The sequence below is a fragment of the Pseudorasbora parva genome, chromosome 1 (assembly GCF_024679245.1).
Source record: "Pseudorasbora parva isolate DD20220531a chromosome 1, ASM2467924v1, whole genome shotgun sequence".
Classification (NCBI taxonomy): Eukaryota; Metazoa; Chordata; class Actinopteri; order Cypriniformes; family Gobionidae; genus Pseudorasbora; species Pseudorasbora parva.
This window is the reverse complement of record NC_090172.1, coordinates 65,347,451-65,366,335: the sequence shown is the minus strand read 5'-3', so window position 1 is coordinate 65,366,335 and position 18,885 is coordinate 65,347,451. Positions and strand designations below refer to the sequence as shown.

The 18,885-nt window shown below is 40.2% G+C and overlaps 1 protein-coding gene across 1 annotated transcript; it reads left to right on the top strand.

Annotated features, from left to right (window-relative positions):
• Nucleotides 1–3,152: 3,152 nt before the first annotated feature.
• On the top strand, nt 3,153–17,680 carry LOC137080642 (solute carrier family 12 member 3-like). The gene is made up of 26 exons (XM_067447586.1): nt 3,153–3,521; nt 3,683–3,772; nt 4,156–4,231; nt 4,364–4,459; nt 4,642–4,781; nt 6,774–6,884; nt 6,974–7,085; nt 7,347–7,477; nt 7,561–7,645; nt 7,773–7,933; nt 8,021–8,128; nt 8,224–8,347; nt 8,474–8,575; nt 9,050–9,205; nt 9,351–9,450; nt 9,534–9,645; nt 9,994–10,128; nt 10,208–10,314; nt 10,403–10,485; nt 10,587–10,673; nt 10,864–10,962; nt 11,799–11,910; nt 11,982–12,068; nt 15,997–16,129; nt 16,215–16,282; nt 17,037–17,680. Exons 1-26 carry the CDS (start codon nt 3,282–3,284, stop codon nt 17,173–17,175), a joined length of 2,994 nt encoding a protein of 997 aa, XP_067303687.1. The 5' UTR covers nt 3,153–3,281; the 3' UTR covers nt 17,176–17,680.
• Nucleotides 17,681–18,885: the final 1,205 nt, after the last annotated feature.

Genomic DNA, 18,885 nt, shown 5'->3' with positions numbered 1-18,885 from the left:
TTTGATGTGCAGTAATAATGACCAAAGTTTAAATTCAATCATGTTTATATATATATTTAATTCGACCGATAAAAGAAAAGTGTTTTTAATACAAAAAAAAGTCAACCTTCAAATAATAATGTTCAGTTTTGCACTCAATACTTGGTGGGGAATCCTTTTGCAGAAATGACTGCTTCAGTGCGGCGTGGCATGGAGGCGATCAGCCTGTGGCACTGCTGAGGTGTTCTGGAGGCCCAGGATGCTTCGATAGCGGCCTTAAGCTCATCCAGAGTGTTGGGTCTCGCGTCTCTCAACTTTCTCTTCAAAATATCCCACAGATTCTCTATGGGGTTCAGCTCAGGAGAGTTGACAGGCCAATTGAGCACAGTAATACCATGGTCAGTAAACCATTTACCAGTGGTTTTGGCACTGTGAGCAGGTGCCAGGTTGTGCTGAAAAACCAAATCTTCATCTCCATAAAGCTTTTCAGCAGATGAAGGCATGAAGTGCACCAAAATCTCCTGATAGCGAGCTGCATTGACCCTGCCCTTGATAAAACACAGTGGACCAACACCAGCAGCTGACATGGCACCCCAGACCATCACTGACTGGGTACTTGACACTGGACTTCAGGCATTTTGGCATTTCCTTCTCCCCAGTCTTCCTCCAGACTCTGGCACCTTGATTTCCGAATGACATGCAAAATTAGCTTTCATACGAAAAAAGTACTTTGGACCACTGAGCAACAGTCCAGTGCTGCTTCTCTGTAGCCCAAAAGTGTCTTGACCTGGGGAATGCGGCACCTGTAGCCCATTTCCTGCTCACGCCTGTGCACGGTGGCTCTGGATGTTTCTACTCCAGACTCAGTCCACTGCTTCCGCAAGGTCCCCCAAGGTCTGGAATCGGTCCTTCTCCACAATCTTCCTCAGGGTCCGCTCACCTCTTCTCGTTGTGCAGCGTTTTTTGCCACACTTTTTCCTTCCCACAGACTTCCCACTGAGGTGCGTTGATACAGCACTCTGGGAACAGCCTATTCGTTCAGAAATGTCTTTCTGTGTCTTCCCCTCTCGCTTGAGGGTGTCAATGATGGCCTTCTGGACAGCAGTCAGGTCGGCAGTCTTACCCATGATTGCGGTTTTGAGTAATGAACCAGGCTGGGAGTTTTTAAAAGCCTCAGGAATCTTTTGCAGGTGTTTAGAGTTAATTAGTTGATTCAGATGATTAGGTTAATAGCTCGTTTAGAGAACCTTTTCATGATATGCTAATTTTTTGAGATAGGAATTTTGGGTTTTCATGAGCTGTGTGCCAAAATCATCAGTATTAAAACAATAAAAGAAATACAAATTTTATCATAACATTATGCAAAATAATGAACTTTATCACAATATGCTATTTTTTTGAGAAGGACGTGTATATATATATATATATATATATATATATATATATATATATATATATATATATATATATATATATATATATATATATATATATATATATATATATATATATATATATAGTGCTTTTCACAATGCAAGCAGGTTTACAGAGGGAAGATACACAGCAGGGAAAAATCTCTTCAGTGTTTTAGGAGGAAGAAACCATTTACAGTTTAGCAATTGCTCAACATGTTTAAACATGTCTTTTGGGCAAAAATAAGCAAAAAGTTTCCAGAAAAATTCGGCTTGAGAAATCATAGCCAAAAAGTTTTAAGTTTTAAAAGATTAGATTGACACACACACACACACACACACACACACACACACACACACACACACACACACACACACACACACACACACACACACACACACACACACACACATGTTGGTCTATGTGGTTTACAGGGACTCTCCATAGGCGTAATGGTTTTTATACTGTACAAACCGTATTTTCTATCCCCTTACACTGCCCCTGTCCCTAAACCTACCCATCACAGGAAACATTCTGCATTTTTACTTTCTCAAAAAATCATCATTTAGTATGTTTTTAAGGCCATTTGAATTATGAGGACATTTGATATGTCCTCATAAACCACATTTATAGTGTAATACCAGTGTAATACCCATGTAGTTATACAAATTTGTGTCCTCATAAACCACATAAACAGGCTCACACACACACACACACACACACACACACACACACACACACACACACACACACACACACACACACACACACACACACACACACACACACACACACACACATATGTTTTGTGACATATGGAGGCATTCCATATGCGTAATGGTTTTTATACCGTACAAAATGTATTTTCTGTCCCCTACACAACCCCTAAACCTACCCATCACAGGAAACATTCTGCAGTTTTACTTTCTAAAAAAAAAAACCTCATACTGTATGATTTATAAGCATTTTGAAAAGTTGGGCCATGGCCAATGCCCTTATATTTCACCTCTCCAAACCCCCCCCCCCCCCCCACACACACACACACACACACTAACACACTGCCCCTGCCCTTAAACCTACTCATTAACAGGAAACATTCTGTATTTTTACATTTAAAAAAAAACATCATTTAGTATGTTTATCAATCCATTTACATTGTGGGGACTGCTGGCTGCTGTTTGTATTACATTGTGTACGATAGATAGATAGATAGATAGATAGATAGATAGATAGATAGATAGATAGATAGATAGATAGATAGATAGATAGATAGATAGATAGACAGACAGACAGACAGACAGACAGACAGACAGACAGACAGACAGACAGACAGACAGACAGACAGACAGACAGATAGATAGATAGATAGATAGATAGATAGATAGATAGATAGATAGATAGATAGATACTTGGTGAGTTTCCAGGTCCATCTGGCTAAGTCATATGATCATGCAAGTAATTTAAACCAACAGTAATAATTGTAATTATTTAATTTTATGAAGCTCACATTTGGAGATTGATATCTGATGTGACCACACATTCGATCTGTTGTCAGACAAACTCTATTTGACAAATGTGAAATCTTGGGAAACCAGTTTGAAGATATTTCTGAAGAAGTCTTCAAAGATAGCAAGAGAACACAATACAAAGAACTGCCAGTCATGGTTCTTCACAAATGTTTGTGTACGTCTAATAATGGGTGTGTGTAAGTGAGCTCAATTTAGGTATAAAAGAAAACACATTTCCCTGACAGCAGAGGAAGGTCAGCTCATCTCCACTCGGCTCGGCGCTGTGGTTTCTGTGGATGTGCTGGATCATTTCTGTGATCTCCATAAGGATTAAAGCAGAAAGGGGAACATCTTAAAGTTTAAAGTAACACAAAATCCACGATGGCCAAATATATTGATCGCATCAGAAACCTAATCCCGGGTCTGCGCCGCCCTGAAACGAACCTCCCGCCTCAAGGTGTTACTGTAGATATCGGAGAATATGGGAAGGAGCAGGACAAGCAGAAAATGTCGTTCTACAATCCACTCGACCCCTTGCCAAAATATGACTTTTACGCCAAAGACACATTTTCAGGACGCATAAAAAGCACCAGACCCTCTCTGGATGTTCTGCGCAAACCAGTAAGTAAATCTCAATTAAATTATAATCTGAATGAAAATATTAGTTTAATGACATTTACTAACACATATTTGAGTTTATTGAACATTGTACCTGAAGAACATTGTTTGGTTGGCAACACTTTGACATTCAGTGTTGATTCTCTGTATGTTCCTGTTAACAGCCGGAACCGGATGATCTTCCTCCACCACCAGAGGACGACGGACGACCCAAAGTCAAACTCGTCCGCTTCGGATGGGTTCTAGGAGTCATGGTGAGAAAAAAACAATCACACATTTGATCTCTTTAAAGTCAGTTGTTTCTCCTAGATATCACATGCTGATCTAATGCTTCAGTCTTCCACTTCTCAGAATGTTTTCCTCTAACATTGAGATGTCTTGAAACCCTAGAGCCGTATCTTTCACATAATAAAGAAAAACACCTGCAATTAAAATCCAGATGTCTGTCTCAGATAACTCAAAAACTTCTCTTTAAATTCTCCCAAGAGCCGATGGTAGTTCACTTTCATTTTATACCTCTAAACTGACTACATATGGATGAATTTTGAGGCCCTTTTCAACTAAATAATAAAGTACATTTCCCCCAAATGGTTAAAATGCATGTGAAGTTTTAAGTCTTTTTTGCAATGCATTTCAGATTCGGTGTATGTTGAACATCTGGGGAGTCATTATGTACTTGCGGCTGCCGTGGATCACGTCTCAAGCCGGACTCAGTGAGTCGATCCTCCATTTAGTTTATGTAATTTATATAAAGTCACTGCTCAAATGCCCAAATGTTTCCTCCCTTAGAGATCTGAAAGAATCTAGACCCTTATCTAAACTGTTATTTGACACATTTATTGCAGTTCTGACCTACGTCATTATCTTCATGTCTATCATCATCACAACAATCACGGCGACGTCAGTGTCGGCAATCTCCACCAATGGGAAGGTCTACTCTGGTGAGTCAAATGGCGTAAAAACAGGAACATTTGATTTAATGTGGGTTCAATCAGAATCTTTAGTTTGTCTTCCAGTAAAATATATAAACTTAGGCTAGATAAAACAAAATGTTTACCTGAGACTTGTAACATTGCCCAAGCAATGCACTGTCTATTTTCTGATCTGTAATATTTTTCTCCAGGTGGCACATACTTCATGATCTCTCGGAGTCTGGGTCCGGAGCTTGGAGCGCCCATCGGTTTGCTCTTCGCCTTCGCCAACGCTCTCGCCTGTGCGCTCCACACAGTGGGGTTTGCAGAGACCGTCAGAGATCTTCTGAAAGTGAGACATGCACACATTGTAGGGCTTGGGGGAAACTCAGGAAAAAAACATTTCTCAAAAGCACTCATATAATTACTGTAACACATAGTTTTCAAAACTGCAGATAATGTCAGGGTGGGGCAGGTTATTTTCTGAGTGGCTATCAACATCAAGTTAGCTTTAAAAACATACGTTCCCACCCTCCCTTCAGAACTTCTCCAAAGCCATGCATCCTTCAAAGCAAATGAACACGTACAGCAGGGAGCAAACAAAAGCGTCTAGAGAGATGCCTAGAAACTACTTCATGTCTCAAAGAACGTAACATTACAATAAAGAAAAACTTAAACAAACTGAGCTGTACCATTTCATTGCTGCAGATTAATTTCTGTGTTGATAGTGTTGTCTTTCAAACACATAAATTCATGTGACAAACAGAGTATAGCATCACAGGTTTTCATCTCTTCCAAATTACGCCAGTTATGGAGTGATCACAACATAATCTTGTTGTTTTGGTTCTAGAGGAACTGTAAAATGCGGCTGCTGCTTCATTTGCAGTGCTCCTGCCTTTTTTTTTCTAATTCATCCCAAAGCTGATCTATCGGGTTGAGCTCAGGACTCTGAGCAGGCCAGTCAAGTTCCTCTACACCAAACTCCTCATCCATGCCTTTATGGACCGACTTTGTGCACTGGAGCGCAGTCATGCTGGGACAGGAAGGGGCCGTCCCCAAACTTCACTGGAACTAAGGGGCCAAGCCCAACCCCTGGAACACAACCCTAATCCCATAATCCCTCCTCCATCAAACTTTAAACTTGGCACAATGCAGTCTGGCAACCGCCAAACCCAGACACGTCCATGGGATTGTCAGACTGAAGCGTGATTGGTCACTCAGAGAACACGTCTCACTGCTCTAGAGTCCAGTGGCGGCTGCTTTACTCCACTGCATCCCACGCTTTGTATTGCTCTTGGTGATGTAAAGTTTGGATGAGCTGCTCGGCCATGGAAACCCATTCCATTAAGCTCTCTCCGCTGTTCTTGAGCTCATCTGAAGGCTACAGAAGTTTGGAGGTCTGGAGCGATTGACTGCAGAAAGTTGGCGACTTCTGTGCACTGTGACCCTCAGCATGCGCTGACCCCGCTCTGGGATTTTAAGTGGCCTTTTAAGTGGCCAGTTGCTGTTGTTCCCAATCGCTTCCACTTTGTTATAATCTCACTAACAGTTGAGCGTGGAATATTTAGTAGTGAGGAAATGTCAGGAATGGACTTTTTGCACAGGTGTCAGCCGATCACGGCCCCACGCTTGAGTTCACTGAGCTCCTGAGAGCGACCCATTCTTTCACTAATGTGTGGAGAAGCGTCTGCAGGCCTAGAGCTTGATTTATACACCTGTGGCTATGAAGTGACTGAACACCTGAACTCAGGGATCTGGAGGGGTGTCTCAATACTTTTGGCAATATAGTGTGTATGTATATATATATATATATATATATATATATATATATATATATATATATATATTCCATGCAAATTAGTGATTGTTATAAGGATGTGAAGAGATTTTAAACCAGCATAAAATCACATAGAGACAGGTAAATAATTGAAAAGATGGGTTCAAAGGGGTTCAGCTGACAAAAAAAGTCCCCATTAGGAATACTGAACATTTTAACTTAAATAATGCTTATTGAAAAAAAAAAAAAACTGTCACTGTTTTAAAAGGTTTAGAGGTAAATTTTATAATTCTACTATCATGAAATTATGAATTTTATCTTACATTGATATTGTTTCTTCTAAAACAGAAAGTTTGTGTTTTTGTTTGCAGAGAGAATTTAATTAGACCCCCCAAAAAACAGCAAAAAACTCCAAATATGTTTTTCTCCCATTTCTTACTATTGGTCAGTCAGTTTCACTAAACGTGAAAAACAGAAAGTCAAAAGTAAGCTTAAAATGTTGAGCTCAAAGTAACAAGACTGCACAGTAGTTTAAATCTCATCCACATTCATTTTCTTTATTCTCAGGACTATAAATCTCAGATGGTGAGCGATGTCAATGACGTGAGGATCATTGGTGCAATTACAGTTGTCATCCTCCTCTGCATCACATTCGCTGGCATGAGCTGGGAGGCGAAGGTACGGGTCCTTTACTCCTGTATTTACTTAATTCCCAAAAACTGCCTCTTTTAACATGATAATTCTTCTTGGTTTTCACTCCTCCACAGGCTCAGATCCTGTTCTTCATCGCGATCATGCTCTCCTTAATTAATTATTTTGTTGGGACAGTCCTTCCCCCCAACAATGAAAAGCAGGCTGCAGGATTTTTCGGCTACCAGGGTGAGTAAACAAGATCCAGATCTAATGTGGTCTTCAAGTGCATCTAGTTCTCTAAGTCAGGGAGTCGACATTTCGACCTGCTACAACAGATGGCAAGCTTCTGTTTATCAAGCTCAATACACCTACATAACTTAAACACAGAATATATGATTCATGCTTGACATTATGAATAAAAAATCTAGCTTTTGTTTGTTGAAATCCAGACCTCAAACTTGGTTTGTGCGGGAACAACCAAACCTAACCACAGTTTTCTTCTCCCAGCTGACATTTTCGTAAGCAACCTGCTGCCTTCCTTCCGAGGTAAAGATGGATATTTCTTCAGGATGTTTGCCATCTTTTTCCCAGCCGCCACTGGAATTCTGTCTGGTGTCAACATCTGTGGAGATCTCAAGGTAATATTGTCATTTTTCAAGCAGGGCATGTAAAAGTAGGAAAGTCAGTGTGCCTTAAATCACTTGTGTCTGTGGTTTTCCAGGATCCAGCTGGTGGGATTCCTAAAGGAACCCTGTTGGCCATATTGTGGACCACCTTGAGTTATTTATTAATCTCAATCACATGTGGTGAGATTAGACCTTTTACTCTCATACCTTTTTGTATTATAAACTCTTGTGAAATGAATTGAAATGTGCATCTTATTGTGAAACGAACCATCCTTCTCACTGAATCTCTTCGTCTCTTCTTCCTCAGCTGCAACTGTTGTGAGAGACGCTTCTGGCATTCTGAACGATAGTTTAGCTCTATCAAATTACTCGATCCCCTGCAGCGGTCTGGGCTGTAAATATGGCTGGAACTTCGACCGTTGTGAACAGAATTTCACATGTGCCTCTGGACTTGCAAACAACTTCCGGGTGAGCGCATCAGCTCTGTTGGTTATAGTTTTCATGAATTGGTTATTTTGTTATTTTGACTAATAGCTATTAGTGTTCTTTCTCCAGGTTCTTACCACTGTTTCAGGATCTGGCATTTTGATCACCATTGGTGTATTTGCCGCCACCTTGTCGTCAGCACTGGGTTTCTTGGTGTCTGCTCCCAAAATTTTCCAGGTAGACGATGCAGTTGTCTCAATCAGTGTTTTTGATTTAACGTTATTTATCCTGCAGTTGACTGTAACAGTATTTTTGTATGTGTTTTCCTGCAGTGTTTGTGTAAGGACAACATCTACCCCTTCATCGGCTTCTTCGCAAAAGGTTACGGGAAAAACAATGAGCCTCTACGTGCCTACTGTCTGGCGTTCCTCATCGCTATGGCTTTCATCCTCATCGGTGAGTTCTGGATCTCCTCCAAATCAAGAGAATCACATTTTAGTTCACTTTACTTACAATTTTACAGTAGGAGGTGTCTCTGTCTTTGGATACTTTAACATTTTGTGTCATGTTAATCTTTTCCAGGTGATCTGAACACAATCGCTCCTCTGATCTCCAACTTCTTCCTCTGCTCTTACGGCCTCATTAACTTCAGCTGCTTCCATGCATCGGTCACCAAAACACCCGGTGAGAACTTCATCATCAACAGTTTTGTATTGTGTGTAAATGAACGACTGGATTATCATATAAACACTAACGTACTGTGAATATAAATGTAATAGTAATGGGTCCTGCCTGCTCTGCATCACCTTTTGAAATCATACGTTTACAGCATCTTTTGCTATTTAAGGAAATGCTTTTATTTAACATATTTAGATCTATGCTCTGGTCAAATTTAGACTCTTTAACTTTATTATTTTGATAATGATTTCTATAAAATATGATTTTACTCAAAATCTCTCCATTTTAGAAATTAGCATATCAATAAGAATATATTTATTATTATATAATGCCCACAATATTTTGCACATGACTTTTCCAGGTCTAGAAATGAAACGTTTAAAATGACACTTTCTCAAATATCATGGTTTTCCAAGACTGCGTGAATTCTGTCTTCAAAGAAAATGAAAACAAACAGTGTTTATCGTCTGTGTCTCACAGGCTGGCGGCCGCAGTACCGTTTCTTCAATCCATGGACGTCCCTGTTTGGTTCTTGCTTGTCTTTTGTCCTCATGTTTCTGTTCACGTGGTGGGCCGCTCTCGTTACATCTGCAGTCGTCCTCTTCCTCTTAGGTTATGTTTCCTATACAAAGCCTCGTGAGTAACTTAATTGTTTATGTGCTTTAATTTCAATGACCAAAATTATGCAGATTATGACATACATTTTACAATTAGGATCATGAAAACATCATTTATGTTCAGTTATTTGAACACACTGACTGTTGTCTGATCGTGTGTCCAGGGGTTAACTGGGGCTCGTCTTACCAGGCTGGTTTCTACAACATGGCTTTGTCCTTTTCAATGTCTCTGAATGGTGTAAGTGATCATGTCAAAAACTACAGGTGAGACTGTAAAAGTAAATATTACCAAACTGACTATGGCAGATCGCAATACAGCAGCCGCTCACGTATAAACTCTCTCTTAGGCCACAGTGTCTCGTTCTGACCGGCCCTCCAAACGCCCGTCCCGCTCTTGTGGACTTTGTCGGTACTTTCACCAAAAGCATCAGCCTGATGATCTGTGGGAACATTATCATGGTAAGAACCGGAGCTGGGTCAACTTTGTGCACATTCTTCCACAGATAATCCTATGATATGAAAGCTCATGCAAATGAATAAGAGCTGTGCTTCTAAACCTCACTCCCCTCTTAAGAGGTGGTCTAGCGATGGATGATAGAGACTGTTTTCTTTATCCTCCTTAAACACCCCCCTCCCATGCCACAGACCTGCATTCAAGGCCAGAAAAGAGGCTGAGGGTTTACTATATAACTTTTTTATTCAGGAAAGCTAATTTACAAAAAAAACCCTGATTTCACCAAATGGCTTAATCAGAGTGCACTCATGATGAAAATGTGTTGTGGGTTTATTGTGCTCTCATGCTTTCAGGAGGACGAGAAGACCAGTTTTCCCCAGCACAGCACAGATATGCTAGTAGACTGGCTGAATCAGAGGAAGGTTCGATCTTTCTACACATCCTTCATTGCCGATAATCTAAAAGATGGCGCATCCAATCTCTTGCAGGTAAGACATCGCTAATCTATTCTAACACCATTTTGTTCTCCTCATTACGTCCTTCTCAAAAAGTCAATCATCTGTCTAGGCTTCGGGTCTCGGTAAACTGAAACCGAACACCCTCATTATGGGATACAAGATGAACTGGCGGGATTGTAAACCCGAGAGCTTACAGGACTACGTCAATACCATCAGGTGAGTTCAGATGCTGCTTTTGTTCACACGTATCACACATTTAATTATCATGCATTTATTTTAACCTTGTTTAATGTTTCTCATTTAGTGGAGCCTTTGACTCCAGCTATGGCCTTGCAATTCTGAGAATGATGGATGGGTTAGATGTTACAGATGCTATGCAGAGTTCAGGTGTGTATTGTGTGTTTTATACAGTATAATGGCTTGAAAAATAGATTGGCACTGCAGTTTGGATCATAAAACAAAGTTTGACATGGGATTCTTTTGAGCAGCAGGCAGATTATCTGCAATTGATAATCCGGCATTCGATGCAGATGAAGTCATGCAGTCCGAAAAAGATGAGACTGACCGGAATTCAGGTGAAAAACACATTTTCACATTTTTTTGTGAACTTTACAATGTTACAATCAACCGTCGACACTGCAAGCGATGGAATCCTGATATCATCACCCAATCAAAGCTGCATTATAGAAGGGGTGCACTAACTTTTTCTCAATAAAGTTTTGGTTGGTCTGATGTAAATGGTTTTTCTTTTGACTCCCCATCCAGATATTTCTGATGATGGCTCGAGCGATCAGGTCAGATCTGTGTTTCAGACGAAACAGGGCAGGAAGACTATTGACATCTACTGGATCTCTGATGATGGAGGTGAGACACGACTGTGTGTATGATACTTAAAATCACAGTGGAAAAAAAAATCATGGCATGAATTTCCAGACTAGTTCACTCTTTGTTTGTGTTGGTCTAGTTGCTCGACCAACATGTTTTTGGTCTAATAAAGCTGATCAAAGCTCAAGGGGGCCTAATAAACCTCCGGGGCTATCCGTTTATATGTCCATTTCAACATGTCCTCCAACCAATACGCCTATATAGGTCGTTTGTCACTTCCTTGAAATACGACCCATGGAGGCGTTTACTAAAGTTGCGCCCCTATCAACAATACTTTAATAATTTAAATATGATGCACAGGAGCGTTTTCTAAAGTTTTGCTCCTATTGACAGCAGGACACTTTAATTTTAAAGCATAATATTTCAGGTTTTGCATAGCTCAGTTGGTAAAGCATTGCACTATACATCAACAACATGTGATCATGCTATCGTGAGTTCGATCCCAGGGAACACATGTGCTCATAAAGTGTGTATGCACTATAAATCCCTGGGTAGGTTTAGGGATGGGTGGGTGTAGTTGTAAATTAAAAAAATATTTTTGCTAAATGGAAATATGACAAATGGTGGTAATAAGTCCAGACATTGCATTAAAATGAACACGCATTTTGGTTGGTAACAACAGTCATAAGTCATTTCATGACGTCAGACGTAACACGACACTGTCATTATTTTTACGCCAGCTAGAGGGCGCATGACTTTAAAACCGTAAATTTAGGTCGTAATAAGGTGCTTGAAAAACGACCTATAGAGTCATATTTTTTTGGGAGGACAGGTTGGTCCTTTTCCTTATTCTGAATGCTGTTGCTCTCTTTCAGGTCTGACTCTTTTAGTGCCATATTTGTTGACCAGAAGAAACCGCTGGAAAAAGTGCAAAATCAGAGTGTTTATCTTAGGAGACCAGGAGACCATGAAGGAAGACCGTAAAGAGTGAGTTTATAATTATTTCGTTTTTTAATATGCAGATACAGTGGTTCTTTAAACGGGTTTTCTCATTCCAGCATGAAGATGCTGTTGAAGAGATTCCGGCTGGAGTTTGAGGACATCGTGGTAATAACAGATGTGGATAAAGCTCCTACGCCTAAAAAGTGAGAAACGTGCACAAATAAACACACATACAAAAAACATGCAGGTTTGTAGTCATGCTGCCTTCATGTGCCATTGGAAACAGACTACTTATCGCTTCTGAACACTGTCTGGTAAATACTATTGTAGTATTTTCTTTTTTGTGTTTTCATTTTCGGTAACACTTTACAATACGGTGCACTAATATGCTTTAATTCATGCTTAACTAATGCACAGATAATCATGAGGTAATGTCTGACTAATGGTGAACTAACCCATTTATTAATGATTACTGCATCAGACACTAATGAAGATTCATCATGATTTATAGATTAAGTAATCATTAAATAGTTATTAGTTAAATATGTCATAATGTATTAATTCCTTAATAACATATTATATTATCTAATAATGTAAATTAACGTGTTAATTACCACAACGGGTCAAAGCCATGCATTTCACCTTCCAGTCGTCTGCTTTAATTAATCATTAGCTAATGATTTATAAAGGTGTCATTATGTTCTGACTTTACTTGTTGAGGCACAGGACTATTAACTAATTCAAAATGAATTCAAAACCTATAACCTAAATTACATATTACTTAATCAATTGATTAATAGTCATGGTCCATTTATAACCCTATAAATTGTCCCTATGATGTAATGCTCTGTTTTTGCCTTATTTGGAAGAGTCATGAATATTAATGCAGAGTTCTGCTCTGATTGGCCTTTTTACTGCACGGCTCAATGACAGCTAACACATCTATACCTTCCCTCATCACAGTGGTTTGTTAATGATAGCTTCTTAACCTTGAATCACAAACTGAACTGGGTAGCGCGTAAATATGCTGTTTACAGTAACGTTATAGTTTGACAGTAGAGTACTGATTTAAAAGTCGATTTATTTTGATTATTAAAAGAAGCCACAATAGTCAGTGTCATGTTTTCTACTCGCCCGCTGCAAAATAATCATACTTCAGTTCTCAAAAATGTATATTTATTTAACACATTGACTAGAAACCTTGTTAAATTACTATCGTTTCAACTTAGATGGTGGAGAAGGTGACGTTAGCTGCAAGGAACGAGTGAGCAACTAAACAGTGGTAGTAAACGTAGTTAGCTTCTGAGTTATGTGATAATGATGAAATATAGGCTAATTTAGATTTCAATCTGAAAAAAGGGATCGACATGCGTATCTACAGTTGTATTTTCTGACAACACTGGCAGGAAATAATATTAACCTCTGTCATTTGACAAACTGTTATGTGAGCTACTTGGAGTTTCCATACTTGCATCTTGCGTTAGATCTAGACAACACAGGGGATATTATCGTAATGTTGTCTTACTAAGAAACTTTCCATTTTAACAGAAATGGATTTGACAGTCAAGAAGTGGATAAAATCACTACTTACTGCTTGCAGGATTATGGTTGAAATCGGCCCTTTCTTCAGTTTTAGATGCTGAGCGAATCTTGCCTGATATTGCCCCAGGTTAGAAAAACTGGCCCCACTTTATATTAGGTGGTCTTAAGTACTATGTAGTTATATCAAAAAATAAGTACAATGTACTTACTGTGTTCAAATTTTATTGCAAAACACTTTTGCTGATATTGAGGAGGGATACGGGTAGAGTTAGGGTCAGGTGTGGTGGTGTGGGTCAGTTTAAGGGTAGAGTTAGGGACAGGTGTGGTGGTGTGGCTCAGTTTAAGGGTAGAGTTAGGGACAGGTGTGGTGGTGTGGGTCAGTTTAAGGGTAGAGTTAGGGTCAGGTGTGGTGGTGTGGGTCAGTTTAAGGGTAGAGTTAGGGACAGGTGTGGTGGTGTGGGTCAGTTTAAGGGTAGAGTTAGGGACAGGTGTGGTGGTGTGGGTCAGTTTAAGGGTAGAGTTAGGGTCAGGTGTGGTGGTGTGGGTCAGTTTAAGGGTAGAGTTAGGGACAGGTGTGGTGGTGTGAGTCAGTTTAAGGGTAGAGTTAGGGACAGGTGTGGTGGTGTGGGTCAGTTTAAGGGTAGAGTTAGAGACAGGTGTGGTGGTGTGGGTCAGTTTAAGGGTAGAGTTAGGGACAGGTGTGGTGGTGTGGGTCAGTTAAAGGTTAGAGTTAGGGACAGGTGTGGTGGTGTGGGTCAGTTTAAGGGTAGAGTTAGGGACAGGTGTGGTGGTGTGGGTCAGTTTAAGGGTAAAGTTAGGGACAGGTGTGGTGGTGTGGGTCAGTTTAAGGGTAGAGTTAGGGACAGGTGTGGTGGTGTGGGTCAGTTTAAGGGTAGAGTTAGGGACAGGTGTGGTGGTGTGGGTCAGTTTAAGGGTAGAGTTAGGGACAGGTGTGGTGGTGTGGGTCAGTTTAAGGGTAGAGTTAGAGACAGGTGTGGTGGTGTGGGTCAGTTTAAGGGTAGAGATAGGGTCAGGTGTGGTGGTGTGGGTCAGTTTAAGGGTAGAGTTAGGGTCAGGTGTGGTGGTGTGGGTCAGTTTAAGGGTAGAGTTAGAGACAGGTGTGGTGGTGTGGCTCAGTTTAAGGGTAGAGTTAGGGACAGGTGTGGTGGTGTGGGTCAGTTTAAGGGTAGAGTTAGGGACAGGTGTGGTGGTGTGGGTCAGTTTAAGGGTAGAGTTAGGGTCAGGTGTGGTGGTGTGGGTCAGTTTAAGGGTAGAGTTAGAGACAGGTGTGGTGGTGTGGGTCAGTTTAAGGGTAAAGTTAGGGACAGGTGTGGTGGTGTGGGTCAGTTTAAGGGTAGAGTTAGGGACAGGTGTGGTGGTGTGGGTCAGTTTAAGGGTAGAGTTAGAGACAGGTGTGGTGGTGTGGGTCAGTTTAAGGGTAGAGTTAGGGTCAGGTGTGGTGGTGTGGGTCAGTTTAAGGGTAGAGTTAGGGACAGGTGTGGTGGTGTGGGTCAGTTTAAGGGTAGAGTTAGGTGTAAGGGAAGTGCCAACTGTGTAATTACAAATGTAACTACAGAAATTAATTACATACGTAATTACATGCAGGTATTTTTAAAATGTAAGTACAATGTAAAAACATGTATGTACACAATAAGTGCATTGTATCAAATTATTAATTAAAATGTTAGTACATAGTAGTTAAGGCCACCTAATATAAAGTGGGTCCGAAAAACTCTCTGTGGTGAAATGGGCCAAGCAAACAAACAACTTTAAATTAAATTGTCATGGTATCCTATTGTAAATAAACATCAACAATGACTGTTGACATTTTTAATCTGTGGGAAGCCCATAAAAAGTCCTCACGTCCCCTGCACAGCCTGAAACATGACATTTATTTCCATGATTTGCCGTTTTTGCTATCCTCGCGTGATTCTGCACAGTTCCACCTGAAAATGAACACGGGCTGACACGCAAATGTTAGGGGTGTACATATTAATGATCCCAGCGATTGCGTCACAGGTGGCGTTATGTTGAAAATAGTTTTTCCAAGATTTACATATGAAGGAGGAGGCAATGGTGTTTGAGACTCACTGTATGTGATGTCCATGTACTGAGCTCTTTTTATTTACCATGTCGAGGTTAATTACATTTTTCAATATAGGGCGCCTTTCAGAATTTTTTGATGTTTGGACTAGAAACAAGACAAAAATAAGTAAGAATGGTAAGAAAAGCTTTTTTTGCAGTGTTGTAAAATCTGTGCAAGTACTCACCTAATCTCAAGAGGTGCACTAGCAACTGACAATAGAAACTGCGAGTCCTTGTTAGCGCCCCCCTTCCATGCTGGAGACACTGGAAGTGAAACCACTCCGGTCCTACTTGAACCAAAGCTGATTCTGATCGATCGGCTTGACCCACATTTTCAGAATCCATTTTGTTATGTTTCCAATCCACTCTTGAGGGGTTTGTCCAATCATAATGTTCTAGGTCAGCTGGCCAATTTTGACGAAATCTGTATGTTTCAGACAAACTGGGAATAGAGGAGATGTAATACAAAATGTAAAAAATTCTTCTTCCTCTCTGTTCCTGTAGCTGGCAGCGGTGCGAGGAAAACATCGCCCCCTTCATGCTGAGTGAAGAACAGGCTGGAGGAGACGTTCAGGAGCTCAAGAGACTGAGTCCATGGAAATTTTCCAACAAAGACCTGGAGGCCATAAAACCCAAGGTGTGTATGTGTTTGGTGGTGTGTATCGTTTTTAACACGAGTATGATCCATCTTCTTCTTCATCTTGACTGTCTTTTATTTTCAGGTGGAGAGGTCGGTGAGACTGAACGAGATCATCAAGAAGAACTCCATCCCTGCGGCTCTGGTTGTGATGTGAGTATTGATAGTAGAGCAGTTGACCCATCCCATATGATATTTAGTCACGTGCATTAATCCAAAGTGATTCACAAATGAGTAGTCTCAGCCTCGGATGTCACGCCCCCGGAGCGTTGGCTGAACGCCTGACTTCAGGAGTTGCTGTCTTCTGATTGGTTGAATTCTACACAATACCTCTGAGACGTGTGTGTTGCGTTCCTTAATGGTCAACCTGGAAACAAATGCAGTGACGCCAAACTCCCTCTTAGAAGAATAAAGCCATCTTGTTTCCAACTGTGACAATTAGCGCTCACCAGGATCAACTTAATGCTGGATTTTCAAAAGTGTGTGAAGTCCGCGGCTCCAGAGTTGCAGTAAATTTGCACATCGGTTTTGAATCATTCATTTATAGATGCGCGCCTGTTGTTGTAGGGATAATGGCTTTACATATTCACACACCTTAACATGACTCGGAAATAAAAAATAACTGTGATTGGTTGTATTGCATGTCAAGCAAATGTCCTCTTGGGCGGTCCTCGACCAATGAAAGCTGTGAAAGAGTCCAGACCTTCTGCCGTCAATCTGAAGGTCTGGCTATGTAAGACTAACAAATGAGTGGCACCACTAGCAATCGGTCATACTTTTGCATATTTTGGGGCCTTTAAGAACTAAAGCAAAAAAAAATTGATGCTTCTTAACTTGCTTAACTAATTTGACCAGCTTTTCCAACTAATTTATGCCTAATGTTTGTGTGTGTGTGTGTGTGTTTCAGTTCTCTTCCTGTCCCTGATGTCAACTGTCCCAGTTCTCTCTATATGGCCTGGATTGAAGCTCTGAGCTACGGCATCCACTGTCCCGTCCTGCTCATACGAGGAAACCAAGAGAACGTCATGACCTTCTACTGCCAGTAAAACACTCACATTAATGGGAGTTCATCATTAAACATTATTACTGCACGTCAGTTTCAGTGATGTGAAGAATCAGACCTGTCAAACTGAAATGAGCTGCTTAATCCTCTTCTTGTCCAATGATTCTTTTACTGTGAATGTATATTTGTATCACATGTTTATATGTCTGTATAATCTTCGAGGATTAAAAGTCGACTGAATATAATAGAAACGGCCTGTAGTTATGCTGGTGGAGGGAAGTCACTTATCTCAGGACCTTCATTTCAAACAAGCTGCAATAATGATGTTATAAAAAAGGTTACATTTTGACTGTTGTAAATTATTAGATTGTTGTTAAAAATATGTAAAATTACAAATATGCTCTTGATGTGCTTTTCAATGTGAAAAATACAAAATGTTTTAAAATGCATCATTGCTGTAGACTCTCGATCACAACATTTAACTGACTTTATTCTTTGCTTTGGATAAAAGTGCCTGCCAAATGCATAAATGCAGATGTAATACACCAGCTGATTCAAAGGCTCTGAAAAGACTTCAATAATGATGAAGAAAAGTGAGCTTGATGTTTTGCAGTAAATAAAATGATATGCACACATTATGAAGTGTGACATATGTCACTATTTGGTTTGGGGCTGCTAACTTTAAACAGACACTCAGGTTTATTAATAATTAGCAAGCGCGTTTGTTTAACCTCACATTATGATTCTTACATTTCAAACGTAAATGATTTGTAAGGCTCCAATAGTATCAGATTGTGCTTTGTACACAAAATACATATTTACCAGCAGCCTCTTCCAAAAGAAAAAGAAAGATATGGTTAATGGTATTACAGTCAATACACCAGAACTAGCTGGCCATGGTTGAGTTTCTTCCCTGTGATCTCATTCGGCCGCACTTTCCTGACTTTTCTGATGATTTGAAAGGTTGAATGATTCTGAAGATCCTCATGATTTGATGGGTTTTTTAAATGTATGTGGCATGCAGCTCAGATCGATTAATGAGTTGTGTATAATGCTGACTTACGGTCGCAGACTTTGGTGTCTAGACAAACCTGAGCACAGTTGAAAACATTTGATGATCTCTTTTAAAACGATTTTTTCTTTATTAATCCTCAATGATTTTGTTTTAACTGGCATACTGTTGAAATAATAGGAGTTTATTTGTTCTAGATTGATTGATATTCTGAGAGGCACGCCAGTCTGGCTGTGTCTGAAAAAGTAGGCGACTTATTACCTCACTGCCCAATAAATCAATGACTTCCATTGGCAATGAGATACAAACCGTCTTTAAGATGGCATGCACTGGAGAAAGGGCATATAATATGATCTCAAGTCATTTTAAAAACATGGTTTTTGCCTACTAAAAAACAATATTTCTATCCATCACAGCTTGCTAACGAACCAAATGGTTGACGAAGGTTATGTTGCCCTTGCCCTCTACAGGGGTAATGAGGGTGACTTTCAACACTCGAATGCTGATGGCAGCGGGAGTTACGTCTCGGTTACGTACAGTAGGCCTATGTAACGTGACAGATTCAAATGAGGGAAGACATGATAAGCCTTAAATCAGGGACTGTAATTCACATAAATCAATCAAATGAATGAGTCTCTGAATAACACACACAAATCATATAGACTACTTTTATGAGTCTTTTGAGCTTCACTGTCTTGAGTTTTTTTTTAGTTGAGTAAATTCTGGACTATTCCTTTCATT